Source organism: Etheostoma spectabile, chromosome 22, assembly GCF_008692095.1.
Source record: "Etheostoma spectabile isolate EspeVRDwgs_2016 chromosome 22, UIUC_Espe_1.0, whole genome shotgun sequence".
NCBI classification, from domain to species: Eukaryota; Metazoa; Chordata; class Actinopteri; order Perciformes; family Percidae; genus Etheostoma; species Etheostoma spectabile.
The window spans coordinates 13,968,701-13,993,704 of NC_045754.1; the positions used below are offsets into that span (position 1 = coordinate 13,968,701).

The following is a 25,004-nucleotide window of genomic DNA, read 5'->3' on the forward strand; positions in this document are numbered from 1 at the left end:
AAATTTGAATGATCACAGGTGAACTACTACATGAGTTTACCTCTTTATAACAGCCTTGGACTACACATGACTCTCCCCTCTGCCTGCCCGCCTGCCTGACTCATCCCATTCTTTCTTGAGAAGCTGCAGAAATATGTGCCAATCTCAGAGAGATTACAAGCCACATCCACACAGTGTAACGGCCTGTTGGTGAAACCCAATCCTATCACCACTGCTATCGACACAGCCCAGCGCTCCACTTACATTTACACACAGCCATTTCCCACAGGCTATGCTCCACTACTCCCCCAGGAACAAAGCTTTCATACAGTGTAAGTGTAAGTAAAATTTTAGCCAATCCCGGCCTTTATCAACACATAAACTGTAGATTTTTTACACTTTCTTTCCTTTATCAAACCTTTTCTTTTGGTGTTAACTCATGTTGTTGAACGTACAAGGCTGAGCATTGATTTCTGCCAAAAAAACTTTCTTCTCGCCTTCCAAGTGTCTCCTACTATGGAGGAAAAATATTAAAGGAATGGAGAGAAAATAACTCTCTCACTCTCAAAATGTTTTAATATTTCATTTTTTCTCCATAATTCCTATTCACTGGAATGAAGTATTGCATCATGATATAATGTGTATCAACTGCAGCAGCAGCAGGCATCCTGCTTTAGTCGTATGTTCCAAGCAATGTGTCTTGTCTCAATGAGGAACAAAACTTTACTAGATTGTAATCTGCTCCCATCTGTCTAGTGACGCACTGATTTGTAACATCTGTTTGTATGACATATGTGTTTTTAATTGTCCTATAGTGTTTTAAACTGTAAATGATTACAAGTAGGGCTGTACAATAATTTAATGACAAAAAGACTAGAAATCCACTGCCATGTTGGAGGCTCTGCGAGGCTGTACATTGTTCCTGTAAGCTACATGCTAATGTCAACATGAATTTCATGGCAATCCACCCAATAGGAGTTAGATATTTCAGTCTGGAGCAAATTGGTGGACAGACCAACAACCTTTGTCATTCATTGGCGTAAGTAAAGCTAGAATTTATTGTCTATATGTTTTATGCATCATAACAAGAATAATTGTCAATAATTTGGTCTACTGCATAACAGTGAAACACCATTCATTACTTTAACATAAGATTAGCTGTTTTAGTATTGTTGTACGCTTGTGGTTCCATCCACTGACATGTTTGCAGGCTGCTAACTCTGACTTTCCATAAAGATAACATGGTGAAGTACAGAATATGATTACATGCTGTAATTTGATTTCACTGTGGGTCATAACTGCTCAGCTACCTTATTTATAGCTCTTTCGTATGTACAAGCTGGCAATGACGCTGGTCATTAATGTTACTGATATAGATAATATGAGGCACATGTGGCCAGTTATTTCTTGTGTGTGTGTGTGCGCATTTGGATGCGTGACCATTTCATTCTGTCAGCAATAAATGTTGTGTTACCTCACACCATCACATCGCGATAAATATGAGACATGTCGTGGGGTTAAATATACCGTATGATGTGTCTTGCTTTACTCTGACTCGTGATTCAGATGGTTGGCAGTCCTTCCCACAGTTGCAGTTACTGTACACTCCATGCCTGGTTGCTACTGTATGTTTTGTCACTTCATAAAGGGACAAACTTGACATACTTTTCAAAGGTGTGTGGCGCCACTTTATAACACCACTATAAGAGATGGCACCAGCACTAATATGAAACACACACATGCACAGACACCGAAAAATATTAACCCGAGTGCTCCTCATCCCTATTTGGAGCAGGAGAGGTCCTCCTCGTTGAGGACAGCCGAGATGGAATCTTACATGATATACTGTGGCTTGGGATTATTTAGTTGAAATACAGCCTGATCTTTAACTCCCTCCAAAAAGGGCAGGCGCTGAGTGGCTGAGGTCATCAAGCAGCAGGTGATATACAAACACCCCTGGATCTAAACGCACAGCACCCACACCGCACTTACTTCCTCTGTTCTCTTGCCAAATTATTGCAAGAGTATCTCATCCCTTTCATCCAAACACAGTTTCTCCTATTCTCTTTAAATGCTTTACTCTCATTTATGTGGAAACACGCGCAAACACACACACACACACGCACGCACGCACACACACATACATACACAGACAGACAGACAGACAGACATTTAGGAGAGATGATAGTGTGAGTGACATGGCAGGATGCTATATCAGTGGTGGGACGGGTATATATTCCTGGCTGGTGCTGATAAGCCTACTGATGCCTTGCCTTATTTAGTCAGTACTCACTGCTGACATGCTAGCTGAGTAGCACACACCGCATGCACTCTCACTGTATGTGTTTGTCTTCTGCTTGTGTGTGTGAGATGTTCCTGTGTGGGGAGAAGTGAGCTCTGATTAAGTGAATGCATATAGATAGCGTGTTTGTGAGTGTGTGTGAGAGAGAGAGAGAGAGAGAGAGAGAGAGAGAGAGAGAGAGAGAGGGAGAGAGTACTACTATCCTAGTACAGTTGCAAGCTTCCTATGTTGAGTGCAAACATTAACAAAATATTCTACTTGAGAAAACGTCTTGGATGACAGCATAATGAGAAACCAGTACAGCAATTTCTCCATTCCTTCAAAATATTCTGTACTTCCACTTAAATCTCAACTGCAACACTGTACAAGTGAACCACACATTACAACATTAAGTATAAGGTAAAAAGGCATTTGAAAATAACAAAACTTCTCATTTGTGATCCTGAACCTATCAACCAGGTAAGCAAAAATTATACTTAGATCAGGTCACCATCAAAATCTGTAAAATGTCTTAACCAATGATCTATCTGTCCCATTTGCAAATGAGAAATTAATGGAAATCTATTCATGGGCGTGTCAGAAGGACAAGCAAAACAGGACCAAAAACAGCCTCACTGGCAGAGGTAAAAATGTGATGATGGTAAATGCTAAACACATGCTAAAAAATAAGCATTGTATAAATATCTTTCCTACTCAGGAGAACATGGATATGGATATGGGATGGGTGTTGGTTAACTTTTCACTAGAGCCGGCAGAGCAAACAATACTATCAAATGGATACACCCCGTTGGCCAGCATGCACAGACTGGCTTACAGTATGTTTGTTTTGGCACTTTTTTAAATCATCTATAGCATTGTAGAGGACGTGCACTTAATCAATTTAACCTGAGAAAAAGAAACAGAAAGAAGAAGAAAGAAGCACTGTAGGAAAAAAGGTCATTTTAATTTTAAGAAATCTGCTTTCATAAGATAGCATAGTGAGTTTAGGTGTAACAAAGGCCATTACAGTAGATTACAGTTTATATACTGACACACTCCTCAGCCACCCGGATACCTAAACTGGTCATCTGTAACAAAATGGCTTTGTGGGAAAAGCACCATGACACGGTAAACTGTTGAATGGCACAGCCACTTATCTCAGTTCACAGGCCTCTGACACACACACACAGCACGCGCACATGCACATGCATGCGCACATGCTATGTGTGTAGAAGTCCATTTTCCATAGATAAGGCTGACAACAGTGAATGGGAGTCACAGACACAGAACTGCACTCCACCTCATCGCACTAGCTCTCTATCGATTGGCTGATCATGGGTATGAGGTCATCAGCTCCATTCCAGAGGCTGACGGGATAGCTCTTCTGTACAGTAATTCACAGGGGAGGGGTGGGTGTACCCCCTGTGTGTCCTCCTTTTTAATTCTGCTCTTTTCATTTGTGTCCACTAAAGACTCCTCAGAAACCTTTTACTCAGCAAAGTCGCTGAAACCCCCCCCATCTTGTCCAATCACCATTTATCCCCTGGCTCTCTCATTTTAATCCATTTCTACTCTGTCTCTTCCACTAGCTCTGTCTCCCTCCCCTCATCTCCCCTCCCTGTGGATCCACCGGGTACGCTCCACATAGAACTGGATCAATACGAGTGCATCTTTTGCCATGCACTGTATAATGAGACTTGCATAACCTGCTTACACACAACTGTCACAGTCTGCCATGCTAGCAGTTTATAACACAAATGCAGTCTTAAAAAGATTTCAGTCAAGAGAACGGAAGAGCTTGTTCTGAGATTTCCAGAAGCACATGATGGAGTGGCATGTCCCAGGCAGTAATTTGATCACTTACTATAGCACAGGGGACCTAGTTTGCTGCAATAAACACTTTGTATCAGCTTGAATGCTTTCACTTTTGTTGCTTTAGCGCTATGCATTAGGTCATGATTTTCCTTCTGCTGTAAATTGTTGCTCCAATGCACAGCCAAAGATATGATCAGAGGGCTCTTCCCTTCAACACATTATCCATATTTCTCTTTTTCCAGTGGGTTTATTGCAACCTCACTGGCCTTTGCTGACAGAGCGACACAGACTCACTATAATATGGGTCTTATCTACAGAATAAACAGTATGCAGGAGTTTTAATATTAAGCATGTCAAATCCATCTTACATAATATTTATCTTATATCCTTGAAATCTGCAGAATAAAGGATTTATTCTCTATAGGCCTACTCTCCCCGCTCGGCAAAAAGGAATTATTATATTTTAATGGAATGCTGGATATTGTAATAAAGCCTGATATTCAAAGAGTCTGTTATTACTGATTTTTTTTTTTAATGGCTGGGTTAAGTCCTGAGTCAAAATACTCTTCATTCATTGTGTCCACAATATTGACTGTGTGGCTTTTTTATTATGTGGTTAAAGAATATTAGCCCTGCAATTTGATACTAATATATGATATTCATGGTGGCCAGAAGATGAATCCTAAAACACTTGTGATCCCATAAAAGTTTGATTATATTCCATAAAAGACACAAACACACACAGACATCTGCATACACCAGTAGCTCTGTTTATATTATCCGCTTAGAAGACGTGTTCCGCGTGCGCAGTAGATTGCGACGTTACCACTTGTAGTGGAATGGCTGCAAAGGCATGTCCTAGTGGTAAGAAAAAAATGCAGACACATGGACGTCCGCACAGAACAACGCATACATCCTCTGATGACGACATTTCTATATCACACTGATCCTAGCTGACCCTCACACATTTGTTGAAGCGGTCAGTGTAATTTTGACTTAACTCTTATTGTAGTGCAATAGTGTTTTGATTTATGACCAAATACCAAATGTGTTTAGTGCAAATTAGGAAATGTTACCATGCTTACACGCTAAAGTCAAACGGTGAACACTGTAAATATTCCACCTGCTAAACATCCGGATGTTAGCATTATTAGCATGCTGACGTTAGCATTTAGCTCAAAGCAGTGTTGTGCCCAAGTAGAGCCTCACAGAACAGCTACGGTGGCTGTAAACTCTTAATTACATGACATATAAAAAAGCAAATATCTTAAGTTTGTGAAGGTGTGCCCAGCAGGATAAAAGACCATTTAAACTGATTAATTGATTAAAGTTAAATTATAGTTCATTATGTTTCTCTTATTATTTGATTGACTGATTGGATTGTAACTAGCATTGTTTGTGTTTGAGTATGTTGTCCATTATCTTTGTGTTAAGTGTGTGTGTGAGAGAGAGAGAGAGAAAGAGAGAGAGAGAGAGAGAATAAACATGTCTATGCTATGTGTATTATTATGCTCGCAATTGTATGTGCACGAAAAATAACCATGTGCAATTGCATAGAGACCTCACAGCTTGCAGACATCCTCACAGTCTTCAATCTAATGATTCCCTGATGCTATGAAACCAGAGGCTGTCAAAGTGATGCTGCGTATGCTGAACTGTGTCCCAGTAGGAGGGAGGCTTTAAATGAAAAGGTCACATTTCATCCACCTGTTAAAGAGCAGATGCCACATCAGAGCAATACTTGGCAGGAGGAGCAGATATCGTTATTGGGCACACGAGACGCACTTGGCGCAGGGGCAGGTATGGCGTGTGAGTATACTGCTCACACGCATGAACTAACAGGCACACAAATCTCTCTTTCACACACTCGCAGACCAATACACACACACACACACACACACACACACACACACACACACACACACACACACACACACACACACACACACACACAGGCACACACACAGGCACACACACAGGCACACACACATACACACAAGGTGCCTGACCCCTCTCCCTGGGAATGAAAGATATGAGCAGAGAATAGAAACAGAACCTTTTCCAGGGATGATCAGACCGGCTACACAAAAGCCTTGACTGTTGATGATGTATAAAGGTCGGAGTTGTTGTCATCGGACTCCACTTACACAAGACTGCACCTTCAATCGGACCAGGAGACATTTTTCAAACAGATCGCTGCTCGGACTCTTCAGTGGTTACAACAAACTGAGGATCCTGAGGATGTACACCCTGTCTTTCTTGTGCTTACACAGTGAACACCCACATGCACATAAAGAAGCATGAATGAACACACACAAACACAAACACACTCACACGCATAAACTCAGTACCTGGAAGCTGCTATTTCCACTTTACTCCTGGCGATGGCTGCAGCCCTCTGGGCTGCCTCCACAGCCCGATCCACCTTCTCTTTGGTTTTGGGGTTTTTAAGAGGAATCAACTGCTTCCTTATTCCACGCACCAGCACGTTATTTTTGTACTTCCCTTCTTCTTTGGTGCCATCTGGGAAAACTGTGCACCCGTAACCATGGCGCTTGTTGTTAAGCCATTCTCCCTCGTACTTCATCCCGTTGGATCTCTCTGAAACACCAAATCCATTGCGCTTGTCGTTCTTCCACTCGCCCATGTAGGTCTCGGTCGTGGTGGCATCCACATGGTCCTCCAGGGGTAGGTCCTCATCTGGCAGCTCGCCATCACCGATGGATATAGTAGAGTTGGCATCGCTGGAGCTGATGCGGCTCATGGCAGCATCACTGCGTGCAGAGCTGCGCTTGCTGGAGATTGAGGTCCGAGAGTCAGACTTGCGCAACTGCCGGAGGCTACCAAAGAGTGAGCCCCGGCGGAACAGGCCCTTCTTCTTGCCAGTGACAACCTCACTGTCTGAGTGGAAGTTAAGGACGAAGCCGCCACGACTGCCTGTTGGAGTGTCTGCAGGGGAGGAGAGGTCCTGGAGCACTGTGCCGTTGCTTTGCTCAGAGCGCAGTGAGGCCAGAGATGTGCGGAGAGGAGAGCGGATAACGGTGGCCATGCCATAGGGAACACTCTGACGCACGCCGTAGCCATGTCGCATCCCGCCCATCCACTGGCCCTGATAGGTACCTGAGGAACCAGCAGACATGAGTCAGTGAATGAGATTAGTCACAACTAATGTATACATCAGATCCTAGTGGTTTCCAAACTTTAATTATCTTGAGACCCCCCCATGTTGGGAACCACTTCTGAATAGGATTAAACAATGCAACACAATACTGAAAAAGCCATAGTGTTTCCTTCACATACAAATGCAAAAATGGCCTGGCACTTTGAACATCATTTATTGTTTTTTACAGACTTTAATATAATAAATAAAATACAGTGTTTGTCAGGTAAGTACAAGAAAGAAGAATTTAGTAGGCAAGACGTGAGCAACATGTGGCACTGTGGCCTCACAGCCAGAAGGTTCTGTGTTGTAATCCAGGCCATTCCTGGCCTTTCTGTGTGGAGTTTGTATGTTCTCCCCATGTTTGCGTGGGTTTCCTCAGGTTGCTCCGGTTTCCCCCCACCATAAAAAACATGTAGTAAGTTCTCCAGTCAGCGCCCTTGATCAAGGCACTGGAGTTGGTCCCTAGGCGCTATAAATGGCTGCCCACTTTTCCCTTGAGGGATGGGTTGAATGCAGATAATGAATTTTGCTACATGTATGTGTATGTGACAATAAAGTACCTTTACTTAAGTAGAAACTATAGTATTTTTATTTTTTTACATGCTCAGAATATGTAATAGCACTATTTTGGCAAATTCAATTAGGCCTTACTCAGTGAGAAACTCTCTCATTTACCCATCAATTCCAAGAAGAGCATCAGCTGGTATAACAAAGCACAATCAGAAGTTTTCTCACAATGATTGTAACAAGCAAAGCTGCTTCTGTGAGTTTGCTTGTGTGTACAGTCCGTTTGTCTCATCAGGCCCACTTCCAAAAAAGGGGCTGCCTTTTATCTGAAGTAATTGAAATACTGTACAAGCTCAGGAAATATGTGCAGCATTTCCATAAACTATTTGAGAAAACAGTTTAACGTGCTTCTCCAGATGAGTCCATAAGGGGAGTGTTTGCACCAACACTGATGATAACAGCAGATTATGTTTGTCTGAAAAGCTCAACCTATTTTGAGAATGCTTTTAAGTAATACCAGGGTAACATTTACTTCACAGTTACAGTGATTTTGGATTTGTTTTTGGTACTTGGGGTCACAGTTACAATAAGGTTTATCTGTTTCCTCTGCATTTTGCTAGACATACTGTAAATTCTCTACAATGGCACTAAATTCTTGAAACAGCGTTAAATATGGGACACAGAGGAGCCTTGCTATATGGGGTGCAGAGTATGTCAGGTAATGAAATGTTTTCTCTCCTTCCCCTCAGGTCTGGGACGTAAGCATAACTAACTCAATCACAGAGATTTGATTAAGGTACTGATACTGAGGATCATTTGGGATGAATGTGAATCACTCAGCCAGGAGCCTATTTTCAGGCGGTCAATAACTCCCCCACTGACAGTAGGCACATTCACCACCTTCCGTTGTCTCCAAAGACAGGGAAATGATATGAATCACATAATGAGAGGAATACTTCATTAATCCCGGTTGGTGCTGCTGAGGCCAATGAGCATGTTCTGTCCTACTGTAGCTTCTTCAGGGCATCATATTACAATTTGGATCCTAATAAGAAAGAAATGTAAAGCTAGCACTCAAATCTCATTGACAAATACAAATAAATAAGCCATAATGGTCAGATTCTAACAGAAAATGATATACCAGCCCAGGCAGGAATTTAGATGGATAAACAGTGTGAGATTAACAGGCTGGCTCTGCGCTGCAGTTCAAATGAGTGACCCTGCAGATCAAGTTATCAGGATGTAGCAGGGTCAGACAGCCAGATGTTCTGTAGATCCTCTAGGATCAGTTGGTGTCCCAAGCCAGCCCTCTGTATCCATGTGAGGCATTTATTCTGCACCATAAGGCTTCCGTTAGTGGAGATGATGCTCACAAATCACCCAACGACTTGGATGTTTTATAACCAGAAACCTATGCCTGTAAAAAGCACGTGTCTGTAGGCCTATCAGGATTTTCCCTTGCTGATCACACAAGTTTCTAGACATTCTGGAAACACACCACTGATTAGTGAGATCAAAGCTCTGAGAGAAGCTTGCACTGACCTATCACTTTCAGCCAAAGTCCAAGACTGTGTCTTGTGTGTAACATGGGTGAATGCATGGATATATTTGTATACTTTCAAAAATGTGTGGAATTTTATAGAATTGAAAAATGCATCTAATGTGAAAAAAAAATATTTTCACTGTAGTTTAAAAAAAAACTGCTATTAAAAGTAACACTTTCTAAAAAAAATCAAGTTCATTTTCAGAGGAAACGCTTTAAGATGTGTGGTATTGCAGTTAACTGTGAAAACGATGGAAGAGTAGGTGACTGTCAGGCTATAATTGGCTCAAAACAGACTGATTTGCTCTGATTTCTAAACTCCTTCAAGCTGGGGCATGGTGCCACTGAGCTGGCAACAGGAGTCACTCTCCTCCCACTGTCATATGAGGAGCAACCGGTAGCTGCCAAATGAGATGTGCATTGGAATAAGAGAGAAATCCTTATCTTAAACTGTATTCAGCAAGTAAACATTAAAAAGGATGATAAGTCATAGTTTGGGGGGGGGGGTAAATGATGATGCGCTTGACCACCGGGGCGCAGTGCGCAGTATCAGCTTTAAATCAGATCATATCAGATGTAAATTCATGCGCTGATGTATTTCCATTAGCCTCCCTCATTTTGAATCTGAGCATCTCACACAAACACACACACACACACACACACACACACACACACACACACACACACACACACACACACACACACACACACACACACACACACACACACAAACATACGCGTGCGCGCGCTTCATAACACATCAGCAGTCACAGCCGTTTAACGAAACGCAGGTTAAACAAACATTGGGCCATATTTATAAGACAGGGTGTCTCACCGCCATCGCCATAGGTTTCGATCCCATATCCATCCTGGAGCCCGTTGCTCCAGGTACCGTCGTATCTAGCAGGTGTGTTGTGGCTTTGCCGGATACCGTACCGACCCTTAAAACCGTGACTCCACTCTCCGCGGTACATCCACTTTCCTTTATTCTCCACACCGAGCCCATGCCGCTTCCCCTGGGACCAGTAGCCCCTGTAGGTATTCCCGCTGGGCCAGGTGTACACTCCTACTATCTCAAAGCCGTGCGACCATGACCCGGCGTACTCGCCCTGGCCCTTGGGTCCGGTGCAGATGCCGTGTCCGTGGGCTTTGCCATCCTCCCACCCCCCGCAGTAAGTGCCACCGTCGTCGAAGTCAAACCTTCCGCCCGTCATTCAGATATAGGCTGGAAATAAAGCAGATCGTGGGCTGCTGCAGACTCAGGCGTCTCCAGGACCGTGGTTGGGGGATCCAGGACCGGTGGTTCAATGAAAGGATGAGCTAACAAGATGATGACTAGAAGAACCAAAAATAGCAGGGTGAGGATAGTAGGCTGGTACTTCCAGACAATGACATGCAATACAAAAGGTATGCGTAACGGAAAGTGTAAAGGTATGAATGGTGGGCGTCATTTACCAGAGGCGCACGCCGGGTTCTCCGTTGTGTGTTGCTCGTCTCCCCCCTCTCACCCACTGATCACAGAGGGAGAGAGAGAGGCGTCGAGTTCTTGCTGAGGAAAGACACTGGGCCAATCGCAACGTCACGCCACAGGGACCTCCCACTCTCCTCTCTCTCCCCATCCGTGAAGCACCCCCGAATAAGGCACCTCCATGCCAAACCCCGCTGAAAGACGCGCCTCACTTTACACAGGGCTGAAGTCCCACATTACAATTTCCCATGACACCCACATAATTATAGTATTTGTCTGACATTATCAATAGCAAGTTTATGATTATACTTTGTTTTTTCTTATCGCTACAGAAACAATAGTGTGTGTATGTCCTATTTTGTGAAGCGGTAAAGTAGGCTATGCGTGTGTACTAAGAAATGATATATACAGCTATATATTACAGTTGTATTAAGTTTCAGAGATGATTTGGTTGATTGTATGCTTTAATTTTACTATTTTTTCCATGGTGTCTTTTTACTGCTATGCGAGCTAAAAGTGAGTGGGTGCAAGAAGGGTTTTTAATCATGATTGCAAACATTCACATTCACCACATTAGTCAGTGACATAATTTATTCCATGAATCAGGTAGGCCATTCCCTCTCTAAAATATACATACAATTAAGGAAATGTGGCCCAAATATCACCTTACGTGACACCAATGGCCTTTAATATCACCACTTTTTGCACCAGGGTTACACCAGGACTGACCAAAAACAGCTTGTGTACCAGTAGTAGCTTGCACATTGAATGAAGAGATAACAGCGACCTCTGCTGCCCAAAGTCACTTACTGCACATCTGAAATGGAATGAGAGCAAAGCGGAGAGTAGTGTTGAGCTGGTTTGTAAAAAGTGTAGTCATGGCTAAATCTTGTAGTTTTTATTTCTTACATTGTGAATGTTTAGGCATACTTACGTTTAAAACATTGTATTGCTAGGTAATAATGCATCTCGGCATATACAAAACAAGCGTTTACTGTAGCTGCTACTAGCCTACTGGAACTATTTGCAACAACAACGACGATAACGAAAAGAAGAAAAGACGAAGTCGAAGAAAATGTTTTAAACTAACAGTTAATATGTGTAGGCTACCGCAAGAGTAAGTTTACATTTACAGTTAACGGTTTCATCGCAATTCTATAAAAATGAAGAAGCGAATTTATATACCTCCCCGGGCCAGTAGGGGGTGCATTGTGTCGTCTGTGATGTGGTTTGCAGCCCTCACTTGTCCCCTAACGTAGCCTACCAACAGATAAAATGGCGTCCGAAAACAGCTCTGAATTCCATGATGAGAAAACAGCTTTTATAGAGAAGGACCCAGAACAAGATGTGCATCAGGACTGTGACACAGTCGCAAAACAAAGCGAATCGAAATTAAGGCTTTATCACTGGACGCAGTCTTTGAATTCTCAGAAGGTGAGTCTTCACTGTTCAGCACCACAGCTCAGTGGACAGCTCCTCACCGAGGTTTGAATAGATAGCTATTCTTTAGTCAAATCTTTCTGGTGTTACGTTTGTTAGGAAGACAGTAGATATTGAGGCATCCTAGTTACCATGTAGACACTGCCATTACTTCTGTTGGTCAAATCTGTCTCTCCTCAAAGAATAACCATACAGTATTCAGTACAATACTTTATTGCAGAACATAGTATCTGTTTAGCATTATTTTTGGTCACAACTGAAAGAAAATCTGGAAAGAACAAGTGTCGTTTAGGATCATTCATCTATATTATCCCTCTATTTCCTTTTCTTATGGACATGTAGTGTTTGGTTATACTAAATGAGTAGGCTAATATATTTCTTTTGATTTAACTTCTAGGAAAACATTCAGAAATCTAAGTGCTTTAATCAGCATCATTCTTAGTCTATAAAAGTGATTTTAAAAAGTACATTAAAACAAAGAATCTGGTAAAACACTATATTTATGCACTTTGATATGTATTTGTGATATTCCTGCCTGTTGTGCTGTCACAGTGATAGTGTTTGTTGTGAAATGTGTTGAATTGTAGAAATCTGTTAAAATAAAAGTTAGTTAAGCTGGCAATGTGGTTGGAATGCAACCTAACCTAGCCCTTTTATCGCGATGAGATTCAATGGGACTACATTTCCTATTGGCTGTTCTGGGGGGGGGGGGGGGGGGGGGGGGGGGGGGTCCTTGTCACAAAAACGTATTCCAGGTTAAGGTGGCAGTGATTGTATAGTAGTTGACAAAAAAAAGTAGAAATAAGTAAACTATGATGCCAGATGTTTTTGATCAGGAGACAAAAACAGATTAAACTATTTATAGTTTGCAGATCTAAGAACTAATTGTTTTGCAGGTGCGTCTGGCCATAGCAGAGAAAGGTTTGCACTGTGAGGAGTATGATGTGAGCCTACCGCTCAGTGAGCACAACGAGCCCTGGTTCATGCATCTGAACCCCACTGGTGAGGTGCCAGTACTAATCCACAATGAAAACATCATCTGTGACCCAACACAGATCATGGACTACCTGGAGCAGAGTTTTAATGGTGAGACTGAATAACGACTCTGTGATAACTGTATTAATACACTATAGAAGGGCTGGATAAGTTCAAGGTGGGCTCCATTCAATTGAGTTTCCTACTTGTTCTCTTACATACTTTTCCTCTTTCAGCTTTTTTTGTTGAATCTTTGGTTTGAAATTAAATATTGTTTTATTTTGTTGTACATTTCTTTTTGATTTTTCAATCATTCATCCAAACTTTATTATTTTTTCTTTTCCATTTTCCTTTGGTTTGCACTGAGCCTTAATAGTCCCATCTAGTCACCTTTAAAGGAGAGAAAATCTGGTAAGCATGGCATTATTTAATGTAATAAAAAATACCTACTGTTATATAATTAAACATCAAAAACATGACTTTTCCTAAGCTTATGTATTCTCCTCCAGGCAAGCTTACTATAAAACCACTTTGATTCCCTTCTCCAAAAAGTTTTAAAGAAAATAAAGTGAGCTCTTACATCATTGCTCCTTCACTCTCATGGCTGGTTTTGTCTCTAGAGGGCACTCCCAAGCTGATCCCTGAAGAGGGCAGTACATACTATCACAGAGTGCAGCACTACAGAGAGCTGCTGGACTCACTACAGATGGATGCCTACACCCATGGCTGCATCCTTCACCCTGAGATCACAGTGGACTCCCACATACCAGCATATGCTGCCACATGTATACGAAGTAAGACACACCTAGATGCACTTAGGTAGTTGTATAAAGCTTTGTCCCTACATAATTTGTGCATAAACACATAACAGTGGTCCCTCCCACTTTGCCAAATTCACCAAGGACTAGATAAGATCCCTTGTTGTTGTCAGCAGAACAGCTATACAGTATATTCTGGGCTACACTAATGCAGCTCAATCTACTCAAATTTGACATTTTTCTATTCTCATTCTTGTCTGTATGCTTTATATTTCTGGTAATGTGAAACTGTCGGTTTATGAGAGGCAGGTGTTGCATGATGACAGGAAAGAGTTAACATTACCTGATAAAGTGGATATAGCACAGAGACACAGTGAGACAATCTGATTTTATCATAGCGGACTTTTTAAGAAATTATTCATTTCCCCACCATAGGTTTTGTACTAATGAAAATTACAGTGTAATTCATTGTCTCTAACATGATGCTGTGTTTTTGTGTGACAGCACAGATCGGAAACACACAGTCTGAACTAAAGAAACTGGCAGAGCAGAACCCAGAGCTTAAAGATGCTTATATAGCAAAACAGAGACGCTTGAAAGTAAGTATTGAAGTTAGTAGAGTGCCAAGTAAGCAAAACAGTTTCTTGTGACTTTCACTGACTGGACCTTGGCACTTATCCCTCAAAGAACCATTTTGCCCTACAGAACCAAAACACACGAGCCAGTCAGATACAAAAGGAGAGTATTTTTTTTTTCCAGTGCTAGCCAATCAGAGGGAGAGTAGGGCAGAGCCTGCCTTCCTCATGCTTTTGCCATCCTAAGAATAACAATTTTACATACGTTAGCCTCTGCTAGCCTTAGCAAAAGCAAAAACTAAGCTACTTAATTATTTTCCCACAGATATGCTGTTATTTGTAATAGAAAATTATCCATTTTGATAGTTAACATCTTAACAATTCAGTTTGTTGTACTACTAAACTAAATGAGACAGTAGCGAAATCTAGTCGTCCCGCTAAAGCTAACTAGCTAAGAAAAGTAGCTGTAACTGCCAGCCTAGCTTTTGACTCTAGTGGTGATGCTAATCTACCCTCAAGTTACACATTTAAATGTAGGCTATTCAATTGTAAATTCATGTATTATATTGCTTTAGATGGACCAAACAACACATGTAGATAACCAAAATAAAGTTTATTTTCTTGAACAAACAGCTGAAAGAACACATTTTGTGTGTAGATGCAGCTGAGTCCAGTCTGTGCATTATTTGGGGGAATTATGTAGGTTTTTAGGGAAATGATTGTCAAAGTTATTGGCCTAAAATAGACATAAAATTAAAACAGAATAACCGTGCTCAGTTTAGCAGCCTGCCTGAACATTTTAAACCCTTATTTTGCATGGTTTTCTGTCTACAATGTAATGGAAGTAAATGTGCACTAATGTGTTTCTATATTAAAATGGTTCTGCAGTCCAAGTTGTATGACCATGACAACATGAAGTACCTGAAGAAGCTTCTGGATGAACTGGAGAGTGTGATGGACCAGGTCGAGACAGAGCTACAGAGGAGGGTGGAAGAAACACCAGGTACACAACCACAGAAGCTGGTTACTTAGCAACCACTTTACAAACACACAATAAAAGACACAATCACATTTTTAACACTAATAATAAACACGTATAAACACACGTGGTGGCTTTTGCAATGCGGAAGTAGCATTTCAGATGTCATGTTATCAGTTGCTTTTACTTTCTCCTTGTCTTCCCTTCACTCGTAGAAGAAGGCAGTCAGTCCTGGCTGTGTGGGGATTTCTTCAGCATGGCCGACGTCTCTCTGGCGGTCACCTTACACCGCCTCAAGTTCCTCGGCCTCTCCCGCCGCTTCTGGGGCAATGGCAACCGTGTGAACCTGGAGACATACTACGAGCGTGTGGTGGAGCGCCCGGCCTTTAGGAGAGTGCTGGGCCATGTCAACAACATCCTGATCTCCGCTGTCCTTCCTGTGGCGTTTCGTGTGGCCAAAAAGAATGCACCGGTTATTCTTGGCACCACTCTGTTGATAGGCATTCTAGGAGGAGCTACATATTTTGCTTTTCTTTATATGAAGAGGAGGCTGGCTGTCGTCATTTAAGGGAGCCAGCAAATGTTTGAGTTGCTCGGGGACTGGGAAGTAGATAAACGCAGAAAAACATGACATGTGTCGCCTACATCATAAGTTAAAATGTGTAAAGTTAAAGTACATAGAGGGATTTGATCATATGGCAGACATTAATACTATGTTATTGAAACAAACCTTAATTGTTTGGTTTTCTGTGCTGCTTGTTGCACAAAATGCACTTTTAGTTATCCTCAATACTGCTGCATTACACGGCAAAGAGTCATACTTGAAGTTTTACGTGTTTTTGCCATTTCTTATAAATCACATACCTTGCGTGGCTTTGTAGCTCTACATATCAAGCGTCAGCTTCCAAACAGCATTGTATTCACAAGCTATGCTATGGAAGCAGGTAGGAATGGCAGGTATTGGATGTCAAAAGATGAAAATCTGACAGCCGGGCTTGTCTTTACAGTGCATATTATAATAATAATAAGAAAAAAAAGATCAGATAGAACTCAATTCATCCCAAGGGAAATTGTTGTGCAACAGTTGAAGAAAAAAGTATAAAAGCAAATATATTATATGAAAAATATAGTAACACAAATATATCAAACATTTAAAAAAAATAGCACATTAAGGTACCATTCCTCTTGAAGATCCATGTCCCACAACTTGTTTTTTTGACACAAATACACAGTACAGGTGGATTATCATACTGTACTGTAATGTGTCAGTACTAGCACAAGGCATACCTGATTTATAGGAAATGCATGGTTAGACATCTTCATGTGAACCTAAATAACTATAAAAGAGCCTAATATGTTCTTTGTGGTTTTTTTATTTCATTGTCGTCCATATTTGCATGTTAGAAATTTAAAATACTGCACTGGAAGTCCACTGCTGCTTTCTGTGACCAAGTCTGCCAACATTTAACAAACTGATCAGCCCATCAAAACATACGTCTACATTTAACAAAGGCTCTGTAGGAACTTCCTGTTATCACACATGCACTCATGTTTTACTGTATGACTCCTGGATAATTGTTTGCAATAATCTTTATGTAACAATAGCAGAATGGATTGTTTTCCAAATCTCAATTAGATCTTCTTTAGACAGTTATATTCAACATCTGTGTGAAATTAAACTGCTTCCAAACAATCTTCAGGGTTTCCTGTCAATCAAACATGATTGAGCATGGCATTACAAATTCAAAACTCGGCATAATTTAACGTCACACATCATAAAGGCAGGAAATGTTTAGGATTTTACATGGAAACCTCTAAAGACTATTCATCACAGTCCCCAGGGTCTGGATGTAAATCAACATCTTTGGTAATTTGTTTGGCCGGTCAGAACTGTTAAGCCAACAGCGACATTGAACATATGCTCAGCTTCGATTTAAACCCCTCCTCATGAGAGTTTAGCCTCACACAACACAGACACATGCTAGACCTTTCAACAAAGTGTGGCCTTTGTTTCCAGTGTCTAGAGGGCTGGGTAGTGTGGCTGTCAAAGAAATGCCTCACATGTGTTAAAGCCACATGTGAGTCAAGCTGTCAAAGGAACATAACCTCATACGAGTGTGTTAGTTTTGGAAAATCATACCCCTGCAAAGAGCACTCAAAATGACATCATTTTTTGCAACAGGATTATGTCACATAGGTGTCATTTTAAGGGATAAGGTTCAAAGTCATAAAGTAAAAAATTCTAAAACATTTCTATTGCATTTTAGAGACAGTTAGTAAGTCAGTGCTTTTGTGCCTAAAATTAAATTAGACTTATCCATGCCTTTGGACAAAGTACAGTCTTACACATATCTACAGTTCATTCACTGAAGACTGGATCTGTGGTGTAAATTAACAACAGCAACACCATTAAAAGTCAACATTTAGTGAAACAATACATTAATGTGGCCAACCTACTAAAAGACATTAATGTTTATTTCAAGACACAATAGCTGTGTGTTAAGCAATTTAAGAAGTTATTAGTTATTGACACTACACAATTTATCATTTTAAATAGGAAATGAAACCTAATTCTGCTACTGCCAAAGCTAGGTAAATGTCTGATGAATATAAAGAAGTACACATGTGCCCACAAGGGGGCAGTGTTTACTCAAACAACCCTCACCTCTGAATCATAGGCAGATTGCCATTCATCCCATAATTCACAGGGAGAGGGGTGTACTCCCTAAGCCTCTGTGTGTTTAGAAGTACTAGTATGTTGGTTTTGTTTTTTGAGCCTACTACTCTTTACAACATGTAGGGTGATATGCATGTCACTTCAGCAGTGCAATCACAGAAATGTATTTTTATGTGAAATGCTAGATATTAAAACTGCAGTTACAGCCAAAAGCTGATTCATCTAGCTGACAATATAAACCTTTAGCTGGATCTGGACATGGGCACGTATTATTTATTAGTCCTGACATCTCGCTATTCTGTGGTTTAAAATCAGGTGGTTCACAATAATTGGTCAGTGAGTTCTCCTCTCTCAGGCAGCAAAACAATAGTGATTTTTCCCCTCTTTTGTTACAGTTATGTAATGTATGTCATGGAATATTAGAAGAAACTGTCAGCTTATTACTGTATCATTTAACAGTCCTAAACACCTTAGCCAGACACATACAACAAAATATTTGAATTGCTCTAAACAGTGGGTCAAGTGTTTATAGGAGCTGCTGACAGGTTTGATAAATTAACAAAGACGTTTTAAGGACGTTTTCAATATTTATAATAAATTCTCACTTCCTTGGCTTTATTAATTTGTGGCTCAAAGACCAACATACACAGTCAAGAAACATGTCACTTTCCTCATTGAACCTAAACCATCAATCATATTAATGTACCTGCCAAAAGAAGGTATATTGTGATGTCCCCAAATGGCAATGTGCAGAATGAAGATAATTTAGGGACTTGGAAAACACGTCTGTGCAGTATTTTTGGAGCCAGATTACTAAAAGGACTTTGATTTTAATAGCTTTGCTTTCACCGTGAGTGGTGAGACTGAAAATGTAGCTAGATCCCCTACAAGATGAAATGAAAATGAAGGTAACCACAGGAAAGCATCCACATTTTAAGCTTTTAAAGCTGTATTAATTAACTGTAAGATGTTGTTAACCATGATTGGGCATAGTGAGAAGTTGACAATTTTCCTTTTAAGAAAGAATAAAAATTTGAGTGTCTTCTGTGGTTTTTAAAATGAAAAAACCTGAGACTTGATTAGGGAGGTTTAAGGGTGCAGTATGCTTCAAATGATGTAGCCATACATAAAAATGTTTACAACTGTTCAACAGCCATACTCTCAGTGATGGGCGACATGACTCTTCAAAGTCCTCCATAGTTTTGCACTGAAAGAATGAAAAAAGAGCTTTAGATTTCTTGACTCTGAACCTTAACTCCTCTGTGCACCAATCACTGTGGGAAGTGGGAGTATTGTAGGACTGTCACTATGTTGCCTAAAAAAAATGATTGATCACAGCCCCCTGATTTCCAGTAAGCACTTTGTTTGAATCACCTTGATGCCTTTAAATCGTCTTAACGCCACCTTATGATTGGGGGCTGCATTAGGTGAGAAAGGGCTGGGGTTCTGACGTGGAGTTTGGCAGGTACATGCACAGAAGCTTCAACAGAACACCCACAAAATTGTCTAACTGTACGGCTTTCCGAGGCAGGCACAAGCAGTGTCAAAGGTGCAGCCATGAATGCTACTGCGTGAATGATGACAAACCAAACTGTTGCTGTCATCTTTGATGATGTGGCATTAGAGTTGAGTGATCTCTGCACCAAAGCTTCTGTTGTACTGTAACCCATTCCAACTTGTGGATTATTTGTATTCCCATTCAGAGCGCCTTTAAACCCCCCTGGTGTATATTGGAGATGGGGACTGGCAGCAAGTCAGACCACTAACTGAAAGTTGTATGCACTCTTTTTGCTGCCATTCAAATAAACAAAATCAACTGAATCTCAAGGCATCACACACTCCCTTTATTTCATTCACCCCTAAACTCCCTTTATCCAAAAACAGTTCTTCTCTTTTGCTTTTCCCAGTAGAGAGGGTCTACGTCAGAAGGGATGGGTGGGATAGTGCAGGTGTTTTTGGAAAGCGAGAGTAGCATGGAAACCCCCAGCAGACATGCATGCCCACAGACAGACAAACAGAAAGTGGAAAGAGTGAAGGATGGAGGCTTGCGGTAGAGCGTGGTTCGGGTGGCTGAGAGTGATGAATGGAAATATGCTCGTGATGCAGCGAAAGGGGGGGAAATCAAGGACAAAACTGAAGTGGAAATGATTTGGACGAGTAATAATTATCAATAAAAATCACTCTTTATAAGGAGGGATTTCATGCTGGATTGACACTCTTTGTGAGCGTGGCAGGTGGACAATGCGGTGATGATGTGTGAGCTGTGTTGGATGTCCACAGACAGGCCGGCTGAGTAAATAGAAACCCACGCAGCAGTAGCTGACAGCTAAACCCGCTTCATGTGGCTCTTGCTCCACCGACTGAGTGAGTGGGAGCATGGAAACTTCTACGGACACTTGTTGCAGTCAGGAGCTGTGAGCTGCATGGGTAGTGGTAGATTTGAGGAAAGATGGGATACTGTTAGGGCAGAAGGAAAATAATGTGATATAAATAAAAAAAAAACTAAAAAGTAATCAGAAAAGAGAAGCAATGTTTGAGGGATGCATCATCTACTATTCCTCATCTCATCTGCAAAACCAATACAACTCTTCTTGACCTCTGACAGATCAAGACAAATTGAAAAGATGTTGGAGAATAGTTTCATTTGTTCCCGTGTCTACAGCGACATTGCATAATGTCACTGTAGACACAGGAACGAAATGGTAAAATGAACTACCAGTGAATGGAGCAGCAGCTGTTTAGCTCTTTGTACAGTGTCAACAGCAGTTTTGTCACCATTGTTCAATGAGCATTTATGTTGCAGCAGTCCTCAATTCTACTCCTATATCTCTGTTATTTTTCCTCATGGTTACTTTGGCAACACTACTTAGACTCAATAAGGGAAGATGTCCAAAGCATGTTGGCACCATCAAAGGTGTTCTGAGAAAACCACCGGGTCTTTCCAGAAAGTGGCCGTCACCGCCTTTCAAAGTGTCTGCAATATACTGTTTGCTGAGTCGACAGAGGTGGGATCTCATGATGTTGACACTACTGTTAAAATGACCCCCTGCCGGCTTACCCTTCACAGTTTTATGATGAAATCCTGTGCCACCATTCATCCACACATGTGCTCCTCAAATATTTAAAGTCGGCCTATATAAACACTGCTGCACAAGGAGAAATGATACCCAATGCCGTTTGGAGCGAACCCTTTGCATTAATTCTCTGTTCAATTGGCCAGATGTGGCCAAGTCAAACACACCATCAGCTTTTTTATTGTGTTAATGAATTCTCTGTGTTTGATAGGCATGCCATTACCATGAAACTTAACCACAATAATCTCAGCAGGAATCTGAGAGGACGGGTGGAATTATTTCCCCAACTTTTTAAGATCTTCTGTGTCTGCATGGACAATATATAGATTTGACAGGTGGTGTCACTAGGGATAAATTGTTCAATTCCAGGAAAACCGAGTCACACTTGACACGTGAGTCACGAGTCAAGTGTTAAAAGTGAGGTTATAAAAAATGAAAAAAGAGAGATTACTACTAAGGTTATTTTGCGTCTGATTGTGTGCATTCTTGCATCCATTCGTCAACTTGACGATTCAGTTTCCCTGTTGCTTTAATAGATCGTTTGACTCGCGCAGAGGTCAGTGAACATCGCTCCACCTGCAGTGCCTAAACTCACCTCCTGCTTTGAAAACACTTCCTCTCCCATGACCCCCGGAGGCAATAAGGCCCAACTTTTAGGGATTCAAAAGCGTTGCACACCACCCGTCATCTGCTAAAACAAGGGAAAGCCATGATCACCAGTAAACTAACAAAAAGGTAATTAAGAATATAGACCTTATACCATTGTCTGGGTGAATCTTCAATTCTGATTGGCTGCAGGGTGTCCATTTAAAAGTGATATAGGACACCAATTAATGAGGTTCTGGTGAAACTGACTGTTTACCGTTCTAAATGAATGCTCTACATTAAATTAAAAAAGAACATTTGAATACGTTACTTTCAACACTGAGTGCAGTCCTTTAGTGCCTCGTTCTCTTAACACTACAGGACGTCACTAACACACAAGCTGTAACTGAGTTGCACTCCCCCTCTAAATTTACGGTTCACAGCAATGATCTCTCTTGTTTGTGGATTTGTGGACAATGACACAGCTGGATAGCTAGCTTGTCTTGTTGGTAAACATACTGTCTAATTATATTTACTGATTGTCAACCGTACCCAATGTTACTGACTTTGAATCTTGCTAGCATAACGGTAGCTTTCCGTCTTGTAGCTGCCTGAGTCAAAGTGTTCTTTGAGCTGTGGGGACTATAAATATCTCCCGTTGCCAAGCATAGAAAGTCCTATCTAAGGTCTGTCCTATTTTCTGGAGCAGTGAACTACGTTTGTACTGCATAAAACCTTATGTTTCGGGTATTAGTCAAACCCTCAAGTGTTACCAGGGAAACCGTGATTATTTAAAAAAAACTTTGAATTTTGATTGTAAAACACATAAATTTAAAACAATGTCTTAAATATTACTTGGTGAGTGACCATGGTATGAGCAGGATAATGCCCTTTGAGGTGTACCTTATTAGGTAATTAATATACTTTGGCGGAGGGAGCCGTCCTCCACTGGGCTCGCCGTCAACCACTAATTGCAGACAATAGACATCTCGTCGAGCATTAACGCCTTACATCTAGGCTGCATTTCCTTAGTGTTTTAATATGTACTTCACTTTCCCTCAGCTCTTGGTATGACGTAATAGCATACATCGCACAGGGGATTTAAATGGATTGCACCTGCCCTTTTTCATTTTCAGCAAAAAACTATACAGATCGACTGCCAGTTGTAGGGTTAGTTCTACTGCTTCATGTGCGTTTTATTTTCAATTAATTATCACATTCTATCCCCGTTTTTATTGTTTATTGTACGTCTGCTTATGTCATGCAATTTCCCTATTGTAAAGCATTTCTTGTATTTAAGGTGTTATGCAAATATTCTTAAAAACTATTACTGCTTTTTTAAATACCTGCAGACTCATTTCAATCAGGCTTGGTAATCAACTGCATGAGTTTCTGATTTAGAAAGTGTTGATCTCTATCATGATTAATAATATTATTGCTTAGGCTACATTTTCTTTCATGCATGTACAGGTAATGTTGTAATTAATGAAATCACACATACAACTATCTAGTAAATAAAAAGTACAAAGTAAGCTCCATAGCCTATTAACTGACAGTTATATTACATGCTTCAGTAACATATCAAGATATCAATGACAAAGCAAAAAAATTGGAAATGTATTTATTAAATTAATTTATATTTTCCTTCTTTGGTGGTCAGCAACAAGAGTTTTGTACATGACAACAACCTAACCATAGATGTATTTTCTTGCACCAAATGCATAACTGCACTGCATGTCGGTGATGTCGACCTCTGGAGTGACCATTGTTGTTCACTCGCTCCCTCAGCCCTCAGAGGGTCGATCTCACCAAGATCACTTCAGTTTTACGGACCAATGGAATGACAATTAAGATAGCGCTTAGAGACCAGGCTGACCAGCAACAGCCCCTTAGGCTGTTGCTGGTCAGCCTGGTCTCACATGTTATGTCTGCACAACTTTATGAGTTTTTCACCTATTTAGGTCAAATTCATAGGTCCACTTTGTCCAATCCAGTTAGTGTAGCAACTATTACATACCTGGCTTGCAACTAGGAACATTCTGAAATAGCATTTTAAAGCATATCGAAAAGGAAGAGAGACTTAACGGTTCTGTAGCGGCTTTACGGACATATAAAGTATAACTGTCTTGGCTTGTCTCCTTGTTTGGCACAAGCTTAGTGGTAATGCAGGGACAAAGTAAAGCAGAAATGATTTTCCCAGGTATTTTCTTTGATTGTCGGCAGAGGAAATATATACACAATATGGTCTGACTTCCTATGAGATGTCCAGGACACTGACTGCTGACTGCATTTTTGGCTATATGGCCATTAACTGGAGGAAGAGAAACATGAAATCTGGACTAGTGTAATTGTAAGTGGTGTGTGGCCAATCTGATATGCCATTGCTGAATATTCACATAAACATTGAACAATCACTGATTTGTTGCTGACTTTGGTTCTGCACGAGAAGCAAGTTCCTCCATCCCAGATCAATGAGCTGAAGCCAGTCATAACATCAGCAGACATGGCTTCCTGCACACATGCATGCAAGCACCAACACTGCCCATTGACCTTTGCTGGTTGATTTGCCTTTTTAGTTTGTCAAAATTTGTCATTTTAGTTCACATTAGTTTTGCATTAATTTGTCTATTCATCCGTCTTTTAGATTACCGTTTAGTTTGTATAACTATTTTAATACATTTCATCATAGTTTTTATTTTCAAAATGTCACATTTTATTTGGTTTATTTGTAGTTTTTGTTGTCGTTTGTGGTGTGGTCAACATTTTTTGTCATTGTTGACAAAAAACGGTGCCCTGCCACACGTACTTTCATTACTTGGTGGTAATGTCTGAAGTTCTACAATGGATTTTTGTGGAAAAGAATGCCTTGGTTACCTTGTATCAAGCCAATCTAGCGTGGTATGCAAAGCTTGCAAGAACTACGTTTGATTTGTGCCAGTTCTCATTAATATTCAACGAGCTAAGCTGCTTGACTCTGATGGGCTAACAGCCAATGAGAGCCTGGCTATCAGTATTCTTTACCAAGTGCAATTGGACAAGCTCATGAATAGTAATGAGCTCACACAACATGACGTCGGACTGACCAGCTTTTGTAATTGATCTGATTTCTCCGCTTATTTCTTTTCAGTGGCTAGACCTGACAGAGGAGGTAGCAGTTCATTTTCACATTCACAACATAACACAAA

The 25,004-nt window shown here is 40.9% G+C and overlaps 2 protein-coding genes across 3 annotated transcripts in view; one reads left to right on the forward strand and one right to left on the reverse strand.

The window, feature by feature from the left end:
* Positions 1-10,866, reverse strand: part of jph1a (junctophilin 1a) — a 31,808-nt gene extending 20,942 nt beyond the window's left edge. Inside the window, exons 1-4 of one of the 2 annotated variants that reach the window (XR_004327512.1) lie at positions 10,744-10,866; positions 10,124-10,623; positions 6,427-7,195; positions 5,616-5,782 (exon numbers count right to left, since the gene is read on the reverse strand). Coding sequence is in view for 1 of the 2 variants with exons in the window: in XM_032503972.1 (XP_032359863.1) it covers positions 6,427-7,195; positions 10,124-10,502 (1,148 nt within the window). In the remaining variant the exon portion in view is untranslated. The remainder of the gene's footprint in view (positions 1-5,615; positions 5,783-6,426; positions 7,196-10,123; positions 10,624-10,743) is intronic. The other variant, XM_032503972.1, reaches the window with a different exon arrangement.
* A 1,080-nt stretch (positions 10,867-11,946) lies between these two features.
* Positions 11,947-17,176, forward strand: gdap1 (ganglioside induced differentiation associated protein 1). Its single transcript, XM_032504238.1, has 6 exons — positions 11,947-12,190; positions 13,093-13,282; positions 13,792-13,965; positions 14,434-14,528; positions 15,393-15,507; positions 15,699-17,176. The coding sequence occupies exons 1-6, from the start codon at positions 12,032-12,034 to the stop codon at positions 16,049-16,051; spliced, it is 1,086 nt and encodes a 361-aa protein (XP_032360129.1). The 5' UTR covers positions 11,947-12,031; the 3' UTR covers positions 16,052-17,176.
* Positions 17,177-25,004: the final 7,828 nt, after the last annotated feature.

Excerpts from the sequence above, each read along its gene's own strand:
- gdap1 (XM_032504238.1), top strand. The coding sequence starts at position 12,032 with ATGGCGTCCGAAAACAGCTCTGAATTCCATGATGAGAAAACAGCTTTT. Across the intron at positions 13,966-14,433 it reads TGCTGCCACATGTATACGAA|CACAGATCGGAAACACACAG; the intron begins GTAAGACACACC and ends TTTGTGTGACAG. Across the intron at positions 15,508-15,698 it reads GAGGGTGGAAGAAACACCAG|AAGAAGGCAGTCAGTCCTGG; the intron begins GTACACAACCAC and ends CTTCACTCGTAG.